General features: G+C 32.9%; 2 protein-coding genes across 2 annotated transcripts; one reads left to right on the top strand and one right to left on the bottom strand.

Annotated features, from left to right (window-relative positions):
- The first annotated feature begins 313 nt into the window (after nucleotides 1–313).
- On the top strand, nucleotides 314–7,278 carry LOC133192624 (ciliary microtubule inner protein 2B-like). The gene is made up of 6 exons (XM_061328617.1): nucleotides 314–447; nucleotides 3,784–4,001; nucleotides 4,179–4,357; nucleotides 5,048–5,186; nucleotides 6,339–6,560; nucleotides 6,933–7,278. Exons 1-6 carry the CDS (start codon nucleotides 395–397, stop codon nucleotides 7,004–7,006), a joined length of 885 nt encoding a protein of 294 aa, XP_061184601.1. The 5' UTR covers nucleotides 314–394; the 3' UTR covers nucleotides 7,007–7,278.
- A 263-nt stretch (nucleotides 7,279–7,541) lies between these two features.
- On the bottom strand, nucleotides 7,542–18,556 carry LOC133192625 (uncharacterized). The gene is made up of 8 exons (XM_061328619.1): nucleotides 18,088–18,556; nucleotides 14,337–14,424; nucleotides 12,009–12,166; nucleotides 11,550–11,859; nucleotides 11,229–11,315; nucleotides 9,471–9,595; nucleotides 8,259–9,124; nucleotides 7,542–7,947 (listed from the first exon to the last, which is right to left on the bottom strand). The coding sequence occupies exons 1-8, from the start codon at nucleotides 18,215–18,217 to the stop codon at nucleotides 7,780–7,782; spliced, it is 1,932 nt and encodes a 643-aa protein (XP_061184603.1). The 5' UTR covers nucleotides 18,218–18,556; the 3' UTR covers nucleotides 7,542–7,779.
- Between the last annotated feature and the right edge of the window lie 685 nt (nucleotides 18,557–19,241).

Genomic DNA, 19,241 nt, shown 5'->3' on the forward strand with positions numbered 1-19,241 from the left:
TATCTTTATAATCTAATTGATTTATATCGGAGAGTTTCGGCGTGATTTGCACAAACACAATGGATTATTACACTTTAACGTCAAAAATAAACCAAGCGCCATGAACACTGAATATTGTGCATCTTTTTAAAATCCTAAAATAATGATTATAATTCATAAGCTAGTAAATCAGCCAATATAATAAGAAGTGAAAGTCGCCAGGCTTTTAGAATTTGTATGACTTGAGGATATCTAATCGTGCGGTTTTTGTCGTGCACACGATTTTGTACTAATTTTGTAGACGTCTTACGACACAATCAGTGACGTCACGTGATTGTTCCATAGATACTCGGTGTTTTAGCGCATAAACCGGGAAACAGGAATAAAATATTGTGAATAATTTACGAACGCAATCATGCCAATTGGAAAAAGCATTCTGATGACCCCGGACCCATATCACACACCAGGGTAAGACTAGTTATTGATTCTTAAACAACGGCGTTTAATTAGCAGAATTTTCTTTTTACCATGTTGCAATGTAATGAAGAATTACTGAATTGCGCACAATATTTTGAACTATACTGAATGCTCAAACTTCTGTGTACGGAAAAGTGAATGGGGGTTTTTAAAATGCAAAAATCAAAGCAGGTGGTCTTTGTTGAAGAGATTTAAATCACAGTGAGAAGAATGTTTACGTAAGATCTATGTCTAATTAACAAAATATTGTTGTTGTTGTTTTTTTTTAAATAAAATTTTCAAATATAAATTTAACGATCGTTTTATTGCTTTTTCCAAGATTAATTGTCCACGTGAATCTATATATCGAAAAACTTGTTTCATTTGAATGGCTATCATAGTACAAAGTACACACAGTAATTTGTAAATAAGACTTAGAAATAGCAAAAATGATATGGCAATATTGAAATATGGTTTTCACTTAGTTATTTATTTTTTTTCTTTAAGCAGATGTTTAACTAGCAAATTAAGTATAAATGACCTATTGACTGAGCCACCGTTATGCGTATTGACTTATTTTGCGGTGCACACTGAATGAAAAAAAAGGCTTAGGGAAACAGATTGTATTAATTTCGATTGCTCTCGGTTTTGAAATCAATATCTTTCATGAGAACAAATCTAATTCCTTTCATTCAAATTTTAACATTCAAATACGTTGCATTAAAAAAATTCAATAGACTTTCGTACGTTCTTCAATAAACTCAGCGGGAGAAAAGGTTTTTTTTTTTTTAAACATCGATTTTGTCTGGGTGGAATGCGAAATAGAGCTAGACTTTGTTTTATGCGTGTGTGTGTGTGTGTTTTAATATTTATATTTTTTGTTGAAAACGAAAAAGTTCTACCTATAAAAAATATAATTTATTCTTATATTGAATTTATCTATATTTCTGTAAACTCCATTCATAAGAGAATTTTTTCATGGGGAAGTCAGTAGCTTATGCTGGAATGGAAGCATATAATTTTACCGGGAGTTTAATGATAAGAAAGCTTGTAAAGTTACTAAAGTAACACGACATACAATAGGATAAAAAATAATTTTGTTCACTAAAAATTGAATCTATTAAAAAAAAAAGAAAGAAAAACAAAAGAAAAAAAAAACGATACTTGTAGTTGGCGGGTGTGATTCTTTGAATATCATTAATATAGAGATATCTGTATACGTAATATTGTTCCCCGCTTTCGCGAAAGCGAGGGGACTTTAAATCTCATTCATCTGCCAGTCTGTTAATCTGTCTGTCTGTCTGTCAGTTTAGCTGTCTGTCCATCTGTCAGTCTGTGGTCTGTCACGAAAACTTTTACCTTGGTCATAACTTTTGCATGAGAATAGATAGGGCTTTCATATTTCAAATGTACATTACCTGTGACGGGACCTTTCAAAATTTACTATGACTTTGGACTCCGTGACCTTGACCTTGAAGCTTAACCTAATTATTTTAAAAATATTTTAACTTTGGTGATAACTTATGAATGAGAGAAGAGAGGGTGTTTATTTTGTACTAGTGCCAAAGTTTCCAAATGTGGTATGATATTTGACCCCATGGTCTTGACCTTCTAGTCTGACCTAATTTTCCAAACAAAAAAAATCATTGCTGCAAACTTTATACGAAAAGAAGAGAGGGCATTATTTGATATGTGCATTACCTTTGACACGACGTTTCCAATTGTACAATGACTATTTGACTGAAGTTTGTCCTAATTTTCAAAAATTTTAACAGTGCTGATAACTTTTGAATGAGAAAGATAGGGCATTTTATATTTGACATGTGCAATATTAGTTTCAAGACCTTTCCGATGTACTTTGGTTTTTGACCTCAAGACCTTGACCTTAAAGTTAAACCTACAATCTTTTTCATTTTTGTTTTACTTTGGTAATAACTTTTGATTGAGAGGGATAGGATTTTCATATTTTGCATGTACATTACCAATTACAACATCTTTCACAAAAGTATATCATTTTTGACTTCATGACCTTGACCTACAAGTTTCAAAGACATACAGATAAGACAGTTACAATATGTCATAAATAATTGCATCCCAAATACCAAGACACCAAAAGCAGGGAACCACGATTCTTTGAATTTGCTTGTTTACCATCCTAGTTTATCAATTTATTAAGTAACTAAAAAAATAATTCTTCTCGTTGATACAAAAAAGTATAAATGTATAAGATGATTCATTTGATTGTCAATTAAATTACCATTTTATTTACTGTGTAAGCTGAATTAGTCTTATATAGGTTTGCTTTAAAAAAAAATGTAATATTGTCACTACTACACACACTGATGAATTACTGTTTACCCTTACAAAGACCCCATGAGAACAGCAATTAATACACTGTATATCACTTGTAAATTTTGCTTAATTTTTTTTTTTGAGCTAAACTTGTTTTGTCATTAAATTTTGTAATTAAGAAATTATTGCACTAAATATGCCGTCTTTCGAATTATAAAATGTATACTTGGAAAGTGTAAACATTCATGTAAAATTCTTTTTTGTGTATCTTATTGAACAAAATAACTGCCTTTGGTATTGCATGATATACACGTTTTCATTCCTATTAAAATATATTACGAAAAAGTAGTTCAGATACTTAATAGAAATTTAATTTATAGACCCCCCTTAAAAAATTCTTACTGCATTATATAAATAAATACACTGCGGCTGCATAAACAGAAACCCCCTTTTCAGATGATGAAAATATTCTTCTTACCTTAGAGTATACTGGTGTTGTTCAATTTATATACATGTATATCATTTTTTTTATGAATGCAATTAAATTTGAGATTTAAAATGATTGCAAGCAAACTTGAGTTTCTTGTGAAAGCATTGCTGATATTATATATGCATAGAATTCACATGTACATGTATACCATGAAGAACATTTTGTTTTTACAGAAATTAAAGCTCTTTATATAGCTTTGTATATATTTTTTGTCCATTAGTGTCAGCATAAAAAGATAATTTCTTTAAATGCCAAGTAATTACACCTGTTTAAAACCCATAGTTATCATTTTGTAGGCTTTATCAAATTGTAGGCTTGTAAACGGTTTTAAGAATGATGTACCTTTGCTCAAAAACGTAAGGGGTATATTCATTTAACTGAAATCCAGTGATATGGAAAGTTGTCAAAAATTCACATACATTCTGCGCTCTGCATATTGATTACATAATTGGTCTTTAACCTATTGTTTCAGGGCTTTAAAAGTTTAGCGTTTAAGGGGCTTATCTTAATCTTGTCGTTTAGTTGTAAAACAAAACAAACAATAACAGTTTTACTCTCTGTTATAGATATGGTGGTTTTTGTCCCCAGTTTAAATACCAGATTGGGGAAACCTTTGGTAGAACCACTTGTAACTTGTTGAGAAACCCCGGGGTGGCGAGCTCGGGTAAATTAGTGCTAGCAGACATCACCCCAAAACCAGAATCCGATTCCAAGTTATTACAGAAACGGACCCAGAGCTGGGGAGACCAAAAACTAGTGGAAAATATGGTTCCGGGATACACGGGTAACGAGTTCTGATGCACAATATTGTAAAATTATTTCTTTTTCTTGAAAAACATAAAATTACTTATGAAGGAAAACCAAATATTTGGTACAGTTAATTTTGAAAAATATATTAAAGTTAAAAATTAATGTTAATGTATTTTAGTTATTTTAATTTTCTAAATTAATCTTTTAATAGGTTTTATACCAAAAGGTCAACACTATTTTGGGAAGCGGTATGCATTAAACAGTAGAAATGCCATCATAGATTTCGAGATAGATCAGCAAGCTCACCAACACAAGATGAACGAACTGAAACTTACAACAGCTATTCAATCCGGAAGTCCAGTGGCACCGGGGATCTCACAAAAACTTCCGGTATGTCGATTCTACAGAGAAAATGTTTCGCAAATTTTTGCAAATTAGTTATATTTTTAAAATGCTGGTTCACCAATTATCTATTAATACATGTATTATGCTTAATGCTAATGACATAAATGCCAGATGTTTTCTCGATGTTACGTTTATCTAAATACAAGATCTTTGTCTCATAATGATAGGAGTAAACTTTAAAATATGTAGGCACAAGGGTTGAAAGACATAGAACCGGAACTTAGATAAGGTATTTTTGTCTTCCAGTTGATTCGATCGACACGCACGAGCATGTTCTGCTTACGACCAATTTCTAAACCGAGGCACCCTCTAACAAATAAGTTGATGCTACAAGGATATCAAAAATATTCAAACATTTCACAAATTCTATTTTCGGTACAATTACCTAGTTAACCTAGGTGGAATGAAATACAATTTTACATTGGATACTTCCAGTACCTAAACAAAATAAAAAGCTCAGCAACCAGTCAAAAGGGGATGCTTACTCCTCCATGTCACTTGTACCCACCTCAGTTCGTGTTTGCTCTGTTCTAATTTCTATTGTTTCGTTCGACTTTTGAGCACGATCACTGTTCGTTAACTTTATATTTCATAATAAAAAAAATAACTCTTCGATGCAATTAAATTCAATAACTCTTTCTAAATATGTATTTTTTGCCTAATGCATTCTTTCAGGAAATAAGCAGCAGGTATATGACCCCCTTACAACCCATTGCCAGAGAACCCAAACCCTTCGTCTCCAAACACGCGATTTCTCAGCCATTGTCACCTTATTATCTAGATAATAACGATACTAGGAAGAATTTTATGTCAGGTAAGGTAATTACTATAAGATTCTAAGTAATACTTTCTATTTCAGTAATAAAAGTCCTCTTGGACACTATAAAGTAACCTGTTGCTTTTCTGTTTTCCACTCTCGTCGTCCGTTGCATCTTGTGAACTTTAAACATTTCCGAATTCCTCTCCAGAACTGTTAGGCCAGGGAGAGGGATAGGGCCACAATATGTGGTGAAAGTTTTACTCAGATGTATAGTCATGTTCACTAAGGAATAAAATGCCAAGAAAGTCTTTTTTAAAGAACAATGTTGTACAATTTGTCCAACTATTTTAGAAAAAGCATCTCCATGGTTTGGAAATTCAAATTTGTTCAATTCATAATCCCAGGGGGAAAAGGATCAGACCACAATAGGGATCTTCATACTAGTAAGAACAGTAAAACTGAAAATGCAAGCATTATCAGGCCCGTAGGAAGCAATTTCAGTTTGGGGGAGGGGGGGGGCACAGCAATACATTTTCAGTTGAGGGGGCACTATCAACCAAAAAAGGTCATCAGACGTTTTTATTGAGGGTGCACAAGCATAAAGTAGCTCGATTTTCTATCGGCAAAATTATTGGCGGGGGGGGGGGGGGGAGTTCCCCCGGGTCCTATGGCCATGCAGATGTAGTTACATTCAAATTTGTTAAAACAATGGTTCCCTACTGGGGCAAGAATAAAAAATGAGGGTTTCATTGAACATACATAATATAAGAAAAAGTGGATTCATGTAATAAGTATAAAATTTACACGTATTTTGATCCACGGATCATCCCTAGCCTGTTTTCCCTAATTCATAATTTTGACACTTACACAAGTTAGTTTCATGAAGAAAATGCCAGAGAAATCTATGTTTGGAAAATCAACGAATTCTGAGAACCATTAGAATTAACTTTTATAGCTATTTTGCATGATTTTTTAACAGACCTGTGCTAATTAAAGGAAGACATCACCTTTCATTGTAAAAGCCCAAGTTATCATTTGGGAGCCACACTGGTGGTTCTATTACAGCCTCTTATCTGATATGAAGGATATTGTCACATATGTACTTTTGATTATAGTGAAGAAGTTAAAATGTACCTGTAGTAAAAAGTTTAGAACATGTAGTTCATGAGTTATATCATTAAAAACAAAAGCCTTCCGATTATGCAGGTTACACCGGATTTGTTCCAAGAAGCCGTGGTCAGCTAGGAATGGGTTATCCAATCATAACACACCTAGCTCTCAATGAATTCACAGACGATCTCAGATCTCAGTCTGTTAAGGCTTCAAAGAGCGTTAATATTGATAGATCCGCCACTCAAATGGTAGATGGTAGACCTATTTACCCAGTGGAAACTGGTCTTGTTCCACATTACACAGGTCATATTCCAGGTAAGTCCAGTTGTTTTATTCATATTCTAAAATTATTTAAGGGAACTTTACCGTTATTATCCAAGAAAATTCAAATGCCCTGTAGATATAAATGAAAAAGTATTTGTGTAACTTATGTAATGGTTAAAATTTATCAGATTTTGAGAAGTATAGTTAAAAGCTTATATGTGTACAGCAAAGTGCCTTTTCTTCTTCTTATTTGATTTCTTTTCCAAACCGATCAATGTTTTTCCTAAAATTGCTTTTCTTGCTTATGAACATACTCAGTTTAGGCCATTTGCTTCTTTAGTTTTCCTTTTTTCAGATGTATTAAATAATGATTGCTTTATTTCTGCTGTACCTCTTAAACTTAAAAATATTCTGTTATTGTAGGTCAAAAGTTCCGATACGGCAAAACTTTTGGACACAGTACGGAGAACGCACTCAAGCAAAAAATATCAAGCTAAATAAGCTTTTCCGGAATACAACACAACGCAATCACATTTCAGAATGGCATGTAATCGTACAAATCATATTTACAAAAATTTTCATCATGATTTCCCAGTCATGTTTGCTACCGAGATTAATTTATGAAACATTTATATACTGAATATATTTGATTTCAGAACTATAGTATTATGAAAACAGTATTATATTTAATGTTTACAGGGCTTATCATTTAATGATCATATTGTATACATTGTAAATTTGAATTTTTTTGTGTATGTAAATGTACGTAAAAGTAATTTATTTGCATGTTATAAATATATATGTTACGATAATAAAATATTTTGTTCCATTTTTTCAGACGTAATAGTAAAACCCAATAAAAGTGCGAATCATTAAAAAAAGGAATATAAAGCTAAAGATTTCGCACGTCTCCTTTCCAATTCTATACTGGTTTCAACTTTTAAGTATAAATACCAAAATGTTCATCTAAAAAATTTAAGAGATATACAAAAGAAAGTTTAACTGTATTTAATTCTGTATAAATACATCTCTTAAAGCAAGTGAAAGAAAGGATAGAACTTTACATAAAAATGTGGGAGATTTATTTACACATGTAATTTGTTCAATAAAATGAAAACTTTCATTGGCACTTATGTTGCATTTAGGCAATTTAGTTTACCTCAGAAAAGTAATAAAAATAAAGTGTCTTTTTATTACACAGCATAAATGATTACGAAAACAGGTGTATAAAATAAAAGAGCAAGTATAAATATCTTTTTGGCTAGCTAAACTAGTGAGCGAGGAGTATTCGGTATTTGTCGAATTTCTCTTCCTGTCGGGGCGATTCTTTTTTGGAAGCTGTGCTCTCCACTTCATTTCCGCTACTGGAACTATGGGTAGACCGACTGCGCTTGTGCACAACAACCCTATTTCCTGGTTTAGGTGTGTTCTCCAGATCCTTTCAAAACAATAACTTGGTCAATAGCTTTGTTTATAGCATATATAAAGAGGTTAATATACACTTAATCATATTAGGATGTCCTTGATTATTTTGTTCAGATGTTAAGAATTCAAAATCTTTTAGTTTTCTTTAATAAATAATTTAAGACCAAACACTTTAAACTATTTTGATAACATTTATAATCTCCAACACGTATATGTCAATTACAAAGAGCCTCAAAGTCAAATGATAATCCCCTTAAAACAATTTGACATATTGGCAGGATTATTTGAAATCAAAACACTAATAATATGTTTTAAAATACATACCTCCACCGCAAGGCGTCGCAGCTGAGTCACTTGAGGACCACTTTTGGGATTGCCGTGGCTCAGCCAATTTCGAACTTTATTTTCCAGTCTTGACAAGCTGACGTCATCCTCAGCATCCATGAAGGACACAGTGGTACCATAACGAGTCTCATGCGGCCATGACCTACTTGTCTCTTTGTCGTCATCAAATTCAAAACTATCTAAATTTGTGTTCATTGGTTCTTCGTCTGGTTTGATTGCACTTTGTATCCTTCGGAAAGACTTGGCTCCCAGGGGATTCCCCTTCGAACTGGGGGCTTGTATGGAGGTAGTGGTTTCACGTTCGAGCACTTCCCTATCTTTTGTGGCCCCTGCCATCTGGGCAGCGAGCACTAAAGTTTGTGGGACCTTGATTGCATGCAAATGTTCATTTTCGTTGGAATCTTTATTGATATGTTTAGGTTTCCTTTTCTCTCTGGAACCGAATCCCTTGACTTTCGTTTTTTCACGGACGCGTATCATATAGAACACACTCCCAGGACCATACATGTCAATGAGAGGTCCTTTATGATTAAGAAATTCTTTCTCTGCCATTTTCTGCGATGGAAGATCTTTTTCCTTTTTCACCACAGGTTGTGGATTATTAATCATGTTTAATTTTGTTTTCACACGAGAAAGAAAAGGTATTTCGGTTTTATTAGAGAGAAGTTTCATTCGTGTCTCTAGTTTAACTTCCAGAATTCTTCTCATGTCGTCTATAGTCCTGGGATGTCGCTTCACAAAAAGTCTTTCATAATGCTTCATTTCTAAAACTAACACTTCCACCTTCTCCGTGCAGACTGCCGTCTGCATGTAAGTATCCATTCCCAGAAGTACTTCCAGTTCCCCTGAAATATACCAAAAAAAAAGTTACCGAGTCAGAAATTTCAGATTGTTGAAATTTTGTACGAAATCGAATATTCTAACAATTCTAACAATGTAATTAAAATTCAGTTAAGTGGAATTTATTAAAATGCAACTACTGATTTGAAAATCAACCAGAATAAAAATGAGGTAAGGAAATTTATTTGTTATTACAATGTATGTTAAACAAAATAAAGTTTTCATTAAAATTTTACAACTGACATCTATATATGTAAGAAATTGTGAATGTACAAGATGCAATTATAGATAATCCTAGTTGTACAAAACAAACGCATACATTGATTGAAGTGTGCTTTGTGCATGACCTACCTACACTTTCGTTCTTGCCAAGCAGAAACATTTTGACGTGCTTATGGTGGTCTTTTTTCCTGAGGTGAGTACTAATGTTATAATGCGACTCCGTAGGGGGTCTAACTTTGTCACGTTTTATCAGTCTGACAAAATATAAAATAAAAAAAATTAATGAACATGCAAAATACTATTAAGTTTATAGGAACTGTTTCTAGCTGCTGCGGAACTTCGGGGATGGGAATTCAGACTTACATTTAGCATGTATTTAATTGTCGAATTATCACCTGTTGTAAAGTTTGTTGTTTCGTATTTACTGTAAACCTCAGTATTATTAGAGTAAATGCAACAAACCAGAATTTCACTCTGGTATAGCAATAATTTTTTTATGCAATGAAGGGGTGAAATTGATTGAAAAAGTCCTTATTAATAGTCCTCAGTATTCGAAAATCTCGATATTCCAGTGTTTTACACTTCATTTCTATTACTGCACTTCTAATACAATGTAAGTAAAAAAAATATTGATCTTCAAATCTAGAAAGGTTTAAATTTGCAGTTCAAAAGAAATAAACAAAGCTAACAAGCATTCTGAGAGTATTGCATTAGCAATACTAGTCCCCTACCGGCAAGTGTAATCTGGTTCCGTTCCCGTTAAGAATTGAAAATGCCATAATTCCGTCAAAAATTAATGAAGCGGGACGAAATGCAAACTTGATCTATAACTAATCAAGGTAAAGCCACATACCAAAAATCAGCTCAATATCTACAAGCGTTTAGAAGAAAATTATTGTGGAAAACCCGTAAAAATTGAAAAGGCCGTAATTCCGTCAAAAATCAATGAAGCGGAACGAAATGCAAACTTGATCTGTTACTCATCAAGATACACTCACATAACAAAAACCAGCTCAATATCTGCAAGCGTTTAGGAAAAAAGTGCGGAAAACCAAGTGGGACAGACAGACAGACGGACGGACAGACTCAGAGGAAACCTACAGTCCCCTCCGGTTTCACTGGTAGGGGACTAATAATGATCTACAACTACCAAACGACGAAGCATGATGAGTTTATCATTAACGGAAATAAAATGGATTGGTTTTTCTCCTCGCAATTATTTCCTATGATCTTCAAATGTTCTATATATAACAGCTAGACAGATGGGTAAACATGGAGTTGCTTGGATACGTTTTATGGTGTCATAACTTCTAAAAGCATCGGACATATAAAAGAAAATAATTATTTGACCAATTCAAGGATGTAAACAGTATAATCCAAAGGACAACCGAAGTGCAAGCAATTTTAATCAATAGTGACCGAGGTTTTGCAGAGTTTCTGAGATTTTACACCATTCGCAAGCTCGTTGATTGAATTTTCAATTCATCGTCAGAGAATTAGATAGGCTTTATAATGCAATTTCAGCTTCTTAACTTCTCCTTTTTATTTGTTTAACGTCGTAAATTTCGCATCAAAAGATAGCATTTGTCTCATGGTAAAATACCTTTTAATCGACATTTTTTGGTGATTTTTGTAGGGCCCAGAAAGCATACTAAAAATTAAACCATTGTTTAACGTATCCTATTTTACTGTAAGAAAAACCAACTGTGTGTTTTGTTTTCTTTATGGTTAGTAAACGCTGTTTACTGTACATAAAGATAATGATATATATTGAAATGAAGTTTTAATTTTTTTTTTTTTTTTTTTTGCAATACCAGGTAGAAACACAGCTATCATACAACTGTTTTCATTACCCTGTCCTACTAATTGTGTGTATTTGATTTTTACCTTTCACCTTCATTCATGGTGTCGAGGTAGATTTTTGGGTATTGTACCGGATGCATTGCGGGGTCAGTGCGCAGCTCTACGTGACCTCTGAAAATGAATAAAAATACAGTAAGCATATTGCCTTTAATCTTTGATTAATAAATGATTTATTTAACTTGTATCAATCTGGAAAAATATATAATAAGTAAACTGAGTCCTTTAAGATAGAGAAATAAGCCTGTGATGGCTCGGAATCTCAAATTTCTTACGTACTACTTTGGATTAACTTTTTTGTTTGTTAATAAAGGACGATTTTTTTATGAGTGTTTTGAATTATTTTACCTGATTAGAAAGTAAATAATATCAACGGGATCTCCCTGTTTGACTAGAGTTGTATTATAAGTGAATTCCTCCTTAAACATCGCCATTGTGAGTTGTTTCTTGTATCTGGGAGGCCAAGCAGAAAACAATGGGTTATTGTTAATGAAAGACACTTTGTCTTCGTATTCTTTTGCCAGGACCTCTTTCACAGCTCTGTTATATAGAGCTCGGTCAACCACGAGTAGATCCGTTTCCTCCTCGGCAATAATCGTGGCTGTTCGGACACAGTCTTCGGACATTAACGCTACATCTCCGAAAGGAACGCCCGTTCCTAGAAAATAAAATAAACCACTGAAAATTGCAGAATGGTGCATGCCACACAATTATTGTCTTCTTGTACTGCATTTGTGCATAGAATAATTCCATGTTCTGAAATAAAAGGTAGGTCCATTAAGAATAAAATTGCTTTTGCCATAATACCTAGATGGGTGACAAATATTCCTAATTTGGACCTGTCAAGCTGTCCCTTGGCATTCCTGGTCCCAATCTGGTCAAGGGGTACTGTCTCATCCCCCTCTTCATTCTTCTCCTTGTTGAGGATGTAGATTGAGATTTTGCCACCCAGAATCATGTAAAAACTGAAAGACAGAATGACAAAAGAATGCCTTTTTGTTTCGTTTTATTGCTCTAAAGATATTCATTAATATTTTTTGTACCGTCTTTATGTCTTCTTTTTTTTTTCTTTTCTTTCTTTTTTTAAGCATAATTGGCGTATTTGTGTGTTCTTGTGGTTTACTGAATCCAACTTTGTTTTATTGAAATCTTTTAAAAGCAAAAAATCAACAGACTAGATCAGAATTAGTACACGTAATTGTTACTTTTTACCACAGGCAAAATGGCCTTTTTTAGTAAATAAAAATCTGTTATAATTTGTACGGGATTATTTGAGGGAAAAAGCATATCAGGGTCTTGTAACTACATTTCACACACCGTTAATCTGTTACGGTTATTCAACACACGACACCCAATACAGATCCCAAAAGCAAATCTTAGGTGATCATATCATTTACTGGTGTACGATGTGCACTCAATTATAAAACAAATATAAAACGTTAAAAGATCCCGTTATTTTCAGTTAACCTTTAAAATTAAGTCAATGATGTACTTTAACTCAAACACTTGCATCACTGATTTCAACTTTCCTATTCCTATTGATCCAAAAATATCCGAAACAAAGATTACTGTTTAATTTTCAAAGTTTTGATAATTCGACTGTAAATATCAATCACACTGGTGGGTTTATTCTAGCTTTGAGTTGCTGTGTAATGATCATTAGATTTTTTTTAATTCCTCCGCAGTTTCTGATCCTTTCATATGACCGATGTTTCATTATTGGAATTTACCCCGGAGTACGCGGATATTTTTATTTGAAATACATGAAATTTAGGTACATTCTCACTTTTATAGCGACAGTCAATTTTCTAACGATTTGATAATAATTTTTCACCCATTATTTGTGGTACCATTCCAAAGGAGTTGAACAGGTGCATTTGTGATGATTGAAGGCAATGTTTCTTGTCATTGATTAAAAATTTTGATGTATCATCTGAGAAAAAAGAATGACTTCTCTATGACCCGTGGTTAATGCACAAATTCTTATATTTAAGACACCCTATTAAATTGATGGTACTTTTCCTTTGTCTGTCTTCTTTTCATATTTTTTCAAATAGAAAAATAACGAGTACTTTTCAATCTATATAATTACCACCTTTAGTTTAAATACTTTTGAGAATTGGAGAATTATTATAGTGAGAGAAATTATCGAAAATATTCGAAAGGTCAAGGTCTTTCACTGGCATCATTTTTTCTTAGATTTATTCCCGCAGCAAATGTTACATTAAAAGTTTAAAAATCTTGAAGTTTAAACATATCTATAACCTGTCACTATTTCTGAACTATATACCATTAATTCAAAATGTAAACAACCAGTTCTATGAACGTGTATTACACAGCACAGTAAAAGTACAACACTGGATATCTACACGTATTTCTTGTCTATTTTTTCCATAACGTAAAATAAACCGATTCCTTGTAAATAGGGTGAAAGTAGAGAGTCGTGAATAAGAAGACAAATATTTGAGCAGATCTTGAAAGGTCTTTTAAACTAAACAGCTATAAGAACTAACATAAAACCCTCGAAAATCTAACATTAGGACACCGTGAAGAGTCAGACTACTTGTACGATGCTTAAAAATGGTGACCCTTCTGTAAAAATGGGTCAACATAATGTACCAAGACTTGAAATCATATTTTTCAATTCTTTTGAATCAATGACTGGTATTAAACAATAAATATTTTAAGAAAATATTCTGGATTTGTGACTTCAATATTTGGAAGTTTCTTTATTCTGTCCCAAATTTACATGTAGCTTGCCCATATTGATGCCCACTTTTTATTAATACATGTAATTCAATTTAGTTGCCTGAAGAAAAATACTTTTTATTGTGACTGATCGTAATGTACATGTGATATTTTCCGCCAGCATTCTTTAACAATTTTTATTAGTTTTACATTGAATGGCTAACATTCTTTCACATACAAATGTATATCTTTTCAACTCTTCGATTCTCCTAAATGTGACTGAGTGGGCCTACATATTTTTTTCTTCCCTTGGGAAGTTCTGTGCCCAAGTATAACTTGTCTGGGGTTTTTATATGTTTTTTTCATTTCTTTTTTTTTTTTGTTCGTTATTAGTTTTTGTTTTTCGTTGTATTTCATTTTCAGAGTTGCAATACAGAATCTACTTACCAATCCCCCTGATCTCCCTGTTTGATTATTATGTCATCTTTGTTAAAAGTAACTTGTCCGCAGTTTCTTAGAATGTCTTTCAAGTACTCTGAAATAGAATGGGTATACTCATTTATTAATATATCAAACATGCATGTATCTAAAGCAATTCATTGCAGTAAACCTAACCCAATCTCACATGAAGACAACATTGGGTTCACATTGTTTAAGAATATGTCTAGGTAGGATCTTCAAAAATCTTATTCAGATTTTAATATTTCTCTCAGTGCATGTTGTATTAAGGAATATAGCTTAATATTTAATTTGGGTTTATCTTCAGCGATAATTACATATACTCATTGATCTTTTATATATAGTTTATTGGTCTTATCACATAAAATAAAGCTACCCATGTGAGCAGAATCGTTAGATACACTGAGTATTACGCCAAAGTATAGTCTTATCCCTGGTTAAAAAATATATGACGTCTAAAAAGCATTGTAATTTTACTGCGTATATGTCTAGAGAGTAGTGTTATCGTTTACATAAATAAAAAGATATTGAAATTTTACACATGACTTTGGACTTCGGAAATCTCCCCGATAACGTTAGATACCAAACGTCTCTGCTGGGTTTTAGAGTGTGCAATCGTGAGGGAAAATTAATATGTCAGCACAAATCCTTAAAGTTCAAAAGATGATATCATATAGTCCCTCTAACGTCCTTAAAGACTTTTTATGACCAGTCATAAAATGCTAAAGACATGGGATTTTATGTTTTCGATATTAGGGCTTAATTTTTGTAAGGATTTGGAGGATCTTTAATGTTTAAAGTTAAGAGGGCCAATTTGTGTAGATATACTCTAGTTACATTAACTTGCAACGAAACATATCTCAAGGTGAATGCATGTACAAACCACTGACCTTCACTTATTCGTAGACTTTTCTCACACAAAACTAGCATGATGAAAAGTGACCCCTTGTTTCTTGATTTCTCTTTAACTTATTGCTTTACTTCGTTACGTAATAGTAATGTTATATCGTCATTAGAAAAAAAATGCAATCTGATAAGAAAAAAAAATTAAAATTCGATTAGGAAAAAAAAAACTTAGTGGAAATGGCGACATGCGAATTTACGGGAACCTATCACATGCATTAGATATATATATTGATGAATCATTTAATGTAAGATCTATCTGACTTTTCAGAAACTAACCAATATGAAGATTTTGCTGAATTTTTCTTTCGGAAATTCTTTTTTTTTTTCAATTTATTTCACATATCTCTATAATTGCTATCTGAGATGATTCTGGTTCATTCCTCGTGTTAATTTCAATAAAGGACCATCAAATGTGGCGCCGACATCGAGCTCATTCGAGAAAAAGATTATTTACTTATATAATAAAGGTTGCAAAACAAATATGTTTTCTTTATTTTTATTCAGCCCAAATATTCAACTTCAATATATTATCTATAACACATGAATTCATCTTGCAAGACAAATATTTGTTTTTTGTTAAAATTGTTTTCACTACTTGGGTATATATTACAATGTGCAACATAAACACCCTATTTATCATTCCCTGGCTTGAGGGTTTAACTCTTGCACTCCAATTTACGTCTCTTGTGTCTTTCGGACAAACATACCTATCTTTTATAAATTGTTTTTCTATCAGTGATCTTCTTATCCTTAATTAGATAGATCAGACGCGGTGTTTGTTGACTTTTGAGAGACATCTTTCAAAATAGAGACACGAATGCTGGAAACATGTAGATTAAGGGGATCATTTTCTTGTTATTGTGCGCACCGTTTCTTTCCTTTCATATTTCTTGACATAACAACATCTTGACATCCAAACAACGTATTCTGACTCGGGAAGAATGTTTTAACAGATGGCAGGAGAACACCATAAAGATGTCCAATCACAACAATAAAGTACATAGCAATTTTACTCAGATCAGTGATTTTTCAACACATTTGTTATCAATTGTCAGGCAGGCATTGACAGAATTTCATACGATCAAAAAGCCTCACCTCACCCGCTATTAAACTTTAATGAAATGTAATGTAGTTGTAATAAAATATGCATTAATTTTATGAAACGTGTCTTTTCTCTGCGATTCTCTTTATCCTTTCTAAAGCTCGTTCGATTTTTATTTTCCTGTCTAGTTTTCTCTATGTTAAAAAAAGTGGGGACTGTACACGGAACAGAACAATTTTACTTAAAATCTATTTTGATTCAATTATTTTCAGACCGAGTATGCTACTTTAGGAACTTTGAGAAGTTTTCCTTAGATGTGTTTATTCAAAATTTGCAATTTTGCAATCGAATTTATGCAATACTTTTCTGTGCAAAAATAACGGGTCAGCTATCGATGAAAATATTTTACATATACATTTACGTATGGTAATCGAGAATAATCTTAAAGATATACAACAGTACTTTATGTCAGTAAGAAATAGGTGACAAAATTTATGCTCGATATTGTCGAATTTTTTTTTAAAAACCAAAACACTTGAAATCGAGGGCATTTGGATATTTATGGTCAATTCTCTTTTGACTTAAACATGAAAACACTTTTCCAGAAATTTATGTATGCTATTTCAACCCTATACCTTTTCCATAAACGACACACTTGAACTAATGAAACCTTAGCGGGGTCTTTTAAATTTTTATCGCTTGAGACAAAGATCTTAAATTGATTTCAATTTGCGTGGAAATAACAAACACTCGTGTCGACAAAGTGCCGGATTTACGAGTGGAGGAACGGGACAGAGAAACGAACTCAAAGTGTCTTCTGGTTTGAGGTTTAAGGCAATACATCAAAGAATCACATTCTGTTTGTCAAAGTATTGTTATAAAATTAAATCGTAACAAGGAAAGGTCCCAGTTTTGATTTTACATATACACAGCAATGAAGAGAGTTTTAAGTTCAAACATATGTATACAAAAGCGTCTAGGGTTTGGCATCCTGTACGCTATTACACTTCCATTATTTGTCGGAAGGTTTTGTTTTGAGTTCGGGGTCTGTTTGTTCCTTTATTTTTAATGTAAAAGAATTATTTATTCAGGTCATTAATGGTCATTTTTGGAATGAATGTTTATGACTGTTGAACAAATGGTAATTGGGTACACTTTTAGTCATCCAATTGTCCATTGATTTTTGGATGTAATAATCTGTCAATCTTTGTCATCTAATGGGTTAAAAGGTGTGGTACTACATTTTCAAAATGTAATTTTGCTTATTGCAATCCCTTTAAAGATCAGGCAAATATATTCGGAATTTTTTTTGTACATTATAATAAAATGTGTCGAGCGAAAAAGACAAAAAATATATTTAAATAGAAAAGTGATATATCATTATACTGCCTTTAAAATCAAAAATCAAACTTAATCAATGCTTACATTCATTTGCTCTAAAACAGGCATGTACCACATTGCAATACAACAAAGGTTAAAGAAATTAAGATATTATATTCATCTGTTATTGGGCATTATTTAATACACGATTTTATTACCGTTTCTTTTATATCTAAAGCAAGGGTTCGCCTACCTCAGACTTATATTGTAATTTATTTTTCTGCATGGGTGAGTGAAAATATAAACTATACAATATCACAACTTATCATATTGAATTTCATATCAAAAACTAAAACCCAGTAAATTAAAATATTACAATCAACACAAACTTTTGAATAATTTTCGAGAAATTATACCCTTGACACCTGTAATTTACTGCGAGCTGAATGTATCCCCACCAGATTTTCCTACCTGTTTTGAGTTGTGAGAACAACTGTGACTGTTTTCGGAGCCATGGCATCAGTGTCTGGATCTCAAAGTCCTGTCGGAAAGCCGGTGGCTTGGATATCACGTTTAGAATTTTTTCATATGTGTTCGACATGACGAGAGAAAAAATCCCAACTGTATATCTAAGTATTATAACGAACTTTTTTCTTTCTGTCCTGGATTTATTAGCATCAAAAATCAATATACTTTCGTATTAATTCCTCCCATATCCCACGTGGTTCTAATATAACAGTGTAATAATACATTTATGTCTTCGCCTGATAACTTTTGAAGATGTTTATCCTTTTAAGTCTACCTGCAAACAAACTTCAATTCAAATCAAGTGTCCTCCCTTCCTATTGGAATGATGCAAATCGCACTTTTTAACGGATTTACGATCATCACTCCGCTGAGAACTATAAATAGATATCTTTTTACCTTTTCCAATAATAAATGGATGTTAGATATTCCAAAGCCAACACTAACTGACTTTAATTTGACTGTTACCTTACAACGACGAGTCAGAAAAAAGATAAGGTTTTTTATATCCTTTCTCACCCTTTAAAATCCAACACCAGCGAGAAAAAGTGTTCGCATCTATATGCAATGCCTATGTATGTGTATGCAACGTTCGGAAAAATCCCCTCGATCCTGACGCAAATGGCTAAATCTCTGACTGGATTTAGGCTAATTGAGAAATCATAGCCACACTGATGTAAATAAAATCTGTTTAGAATATTAGATTTTGTTTGGGGAAAGTAAATATGCTTCAAAATGTTAGGTACACCTCGCCGCGGCAATATAGCGTTCTTTTAACATTCCCTCGTTAAGATGTTCAAATAATGGGTTTGCAAATGTTCTGTGTTTGCGGAAAGCAGGACCGCTCGGTTTAATTGAAAAGCGAGTTTATTTAAAGGACCAACACAACTTTTCATTGTCCATCGACTTTGAGATTTGTTTAACAAGTGAAGGGTGGCTGGATTGTGTTGACCAGAGGCTAGCTTGTCGATAACTCAACTATTTGTCGTTACCAGTAATTAGGTTGACATTGCAATCAACTTTTCCTCAGCCACTTAACGGAAGAAGCAACCATAAAAAAAAGGGGGAACGGGAAAAAAAACCCATTAAGATTGTCGTTT

Source organism: Saccostrea echinata, unplaced genomic scaffold, assembly GCF_033153115.1.
Source record: "Saccostrea echinata isolate AGI-Se365-2 ecotype Australia unplaced genomic scaffold, CSIRO_AGI_Sech_v1 ptg000025l, whole genome shotgun sequence".
Classification (NCBI taxonomy): domain Eukaryota; kingdom Metazoa; phylum Mollusca; class Bivalvia; order Ostreida; family Ostreidae; genus Saccostrea; species Saccostrea echinata.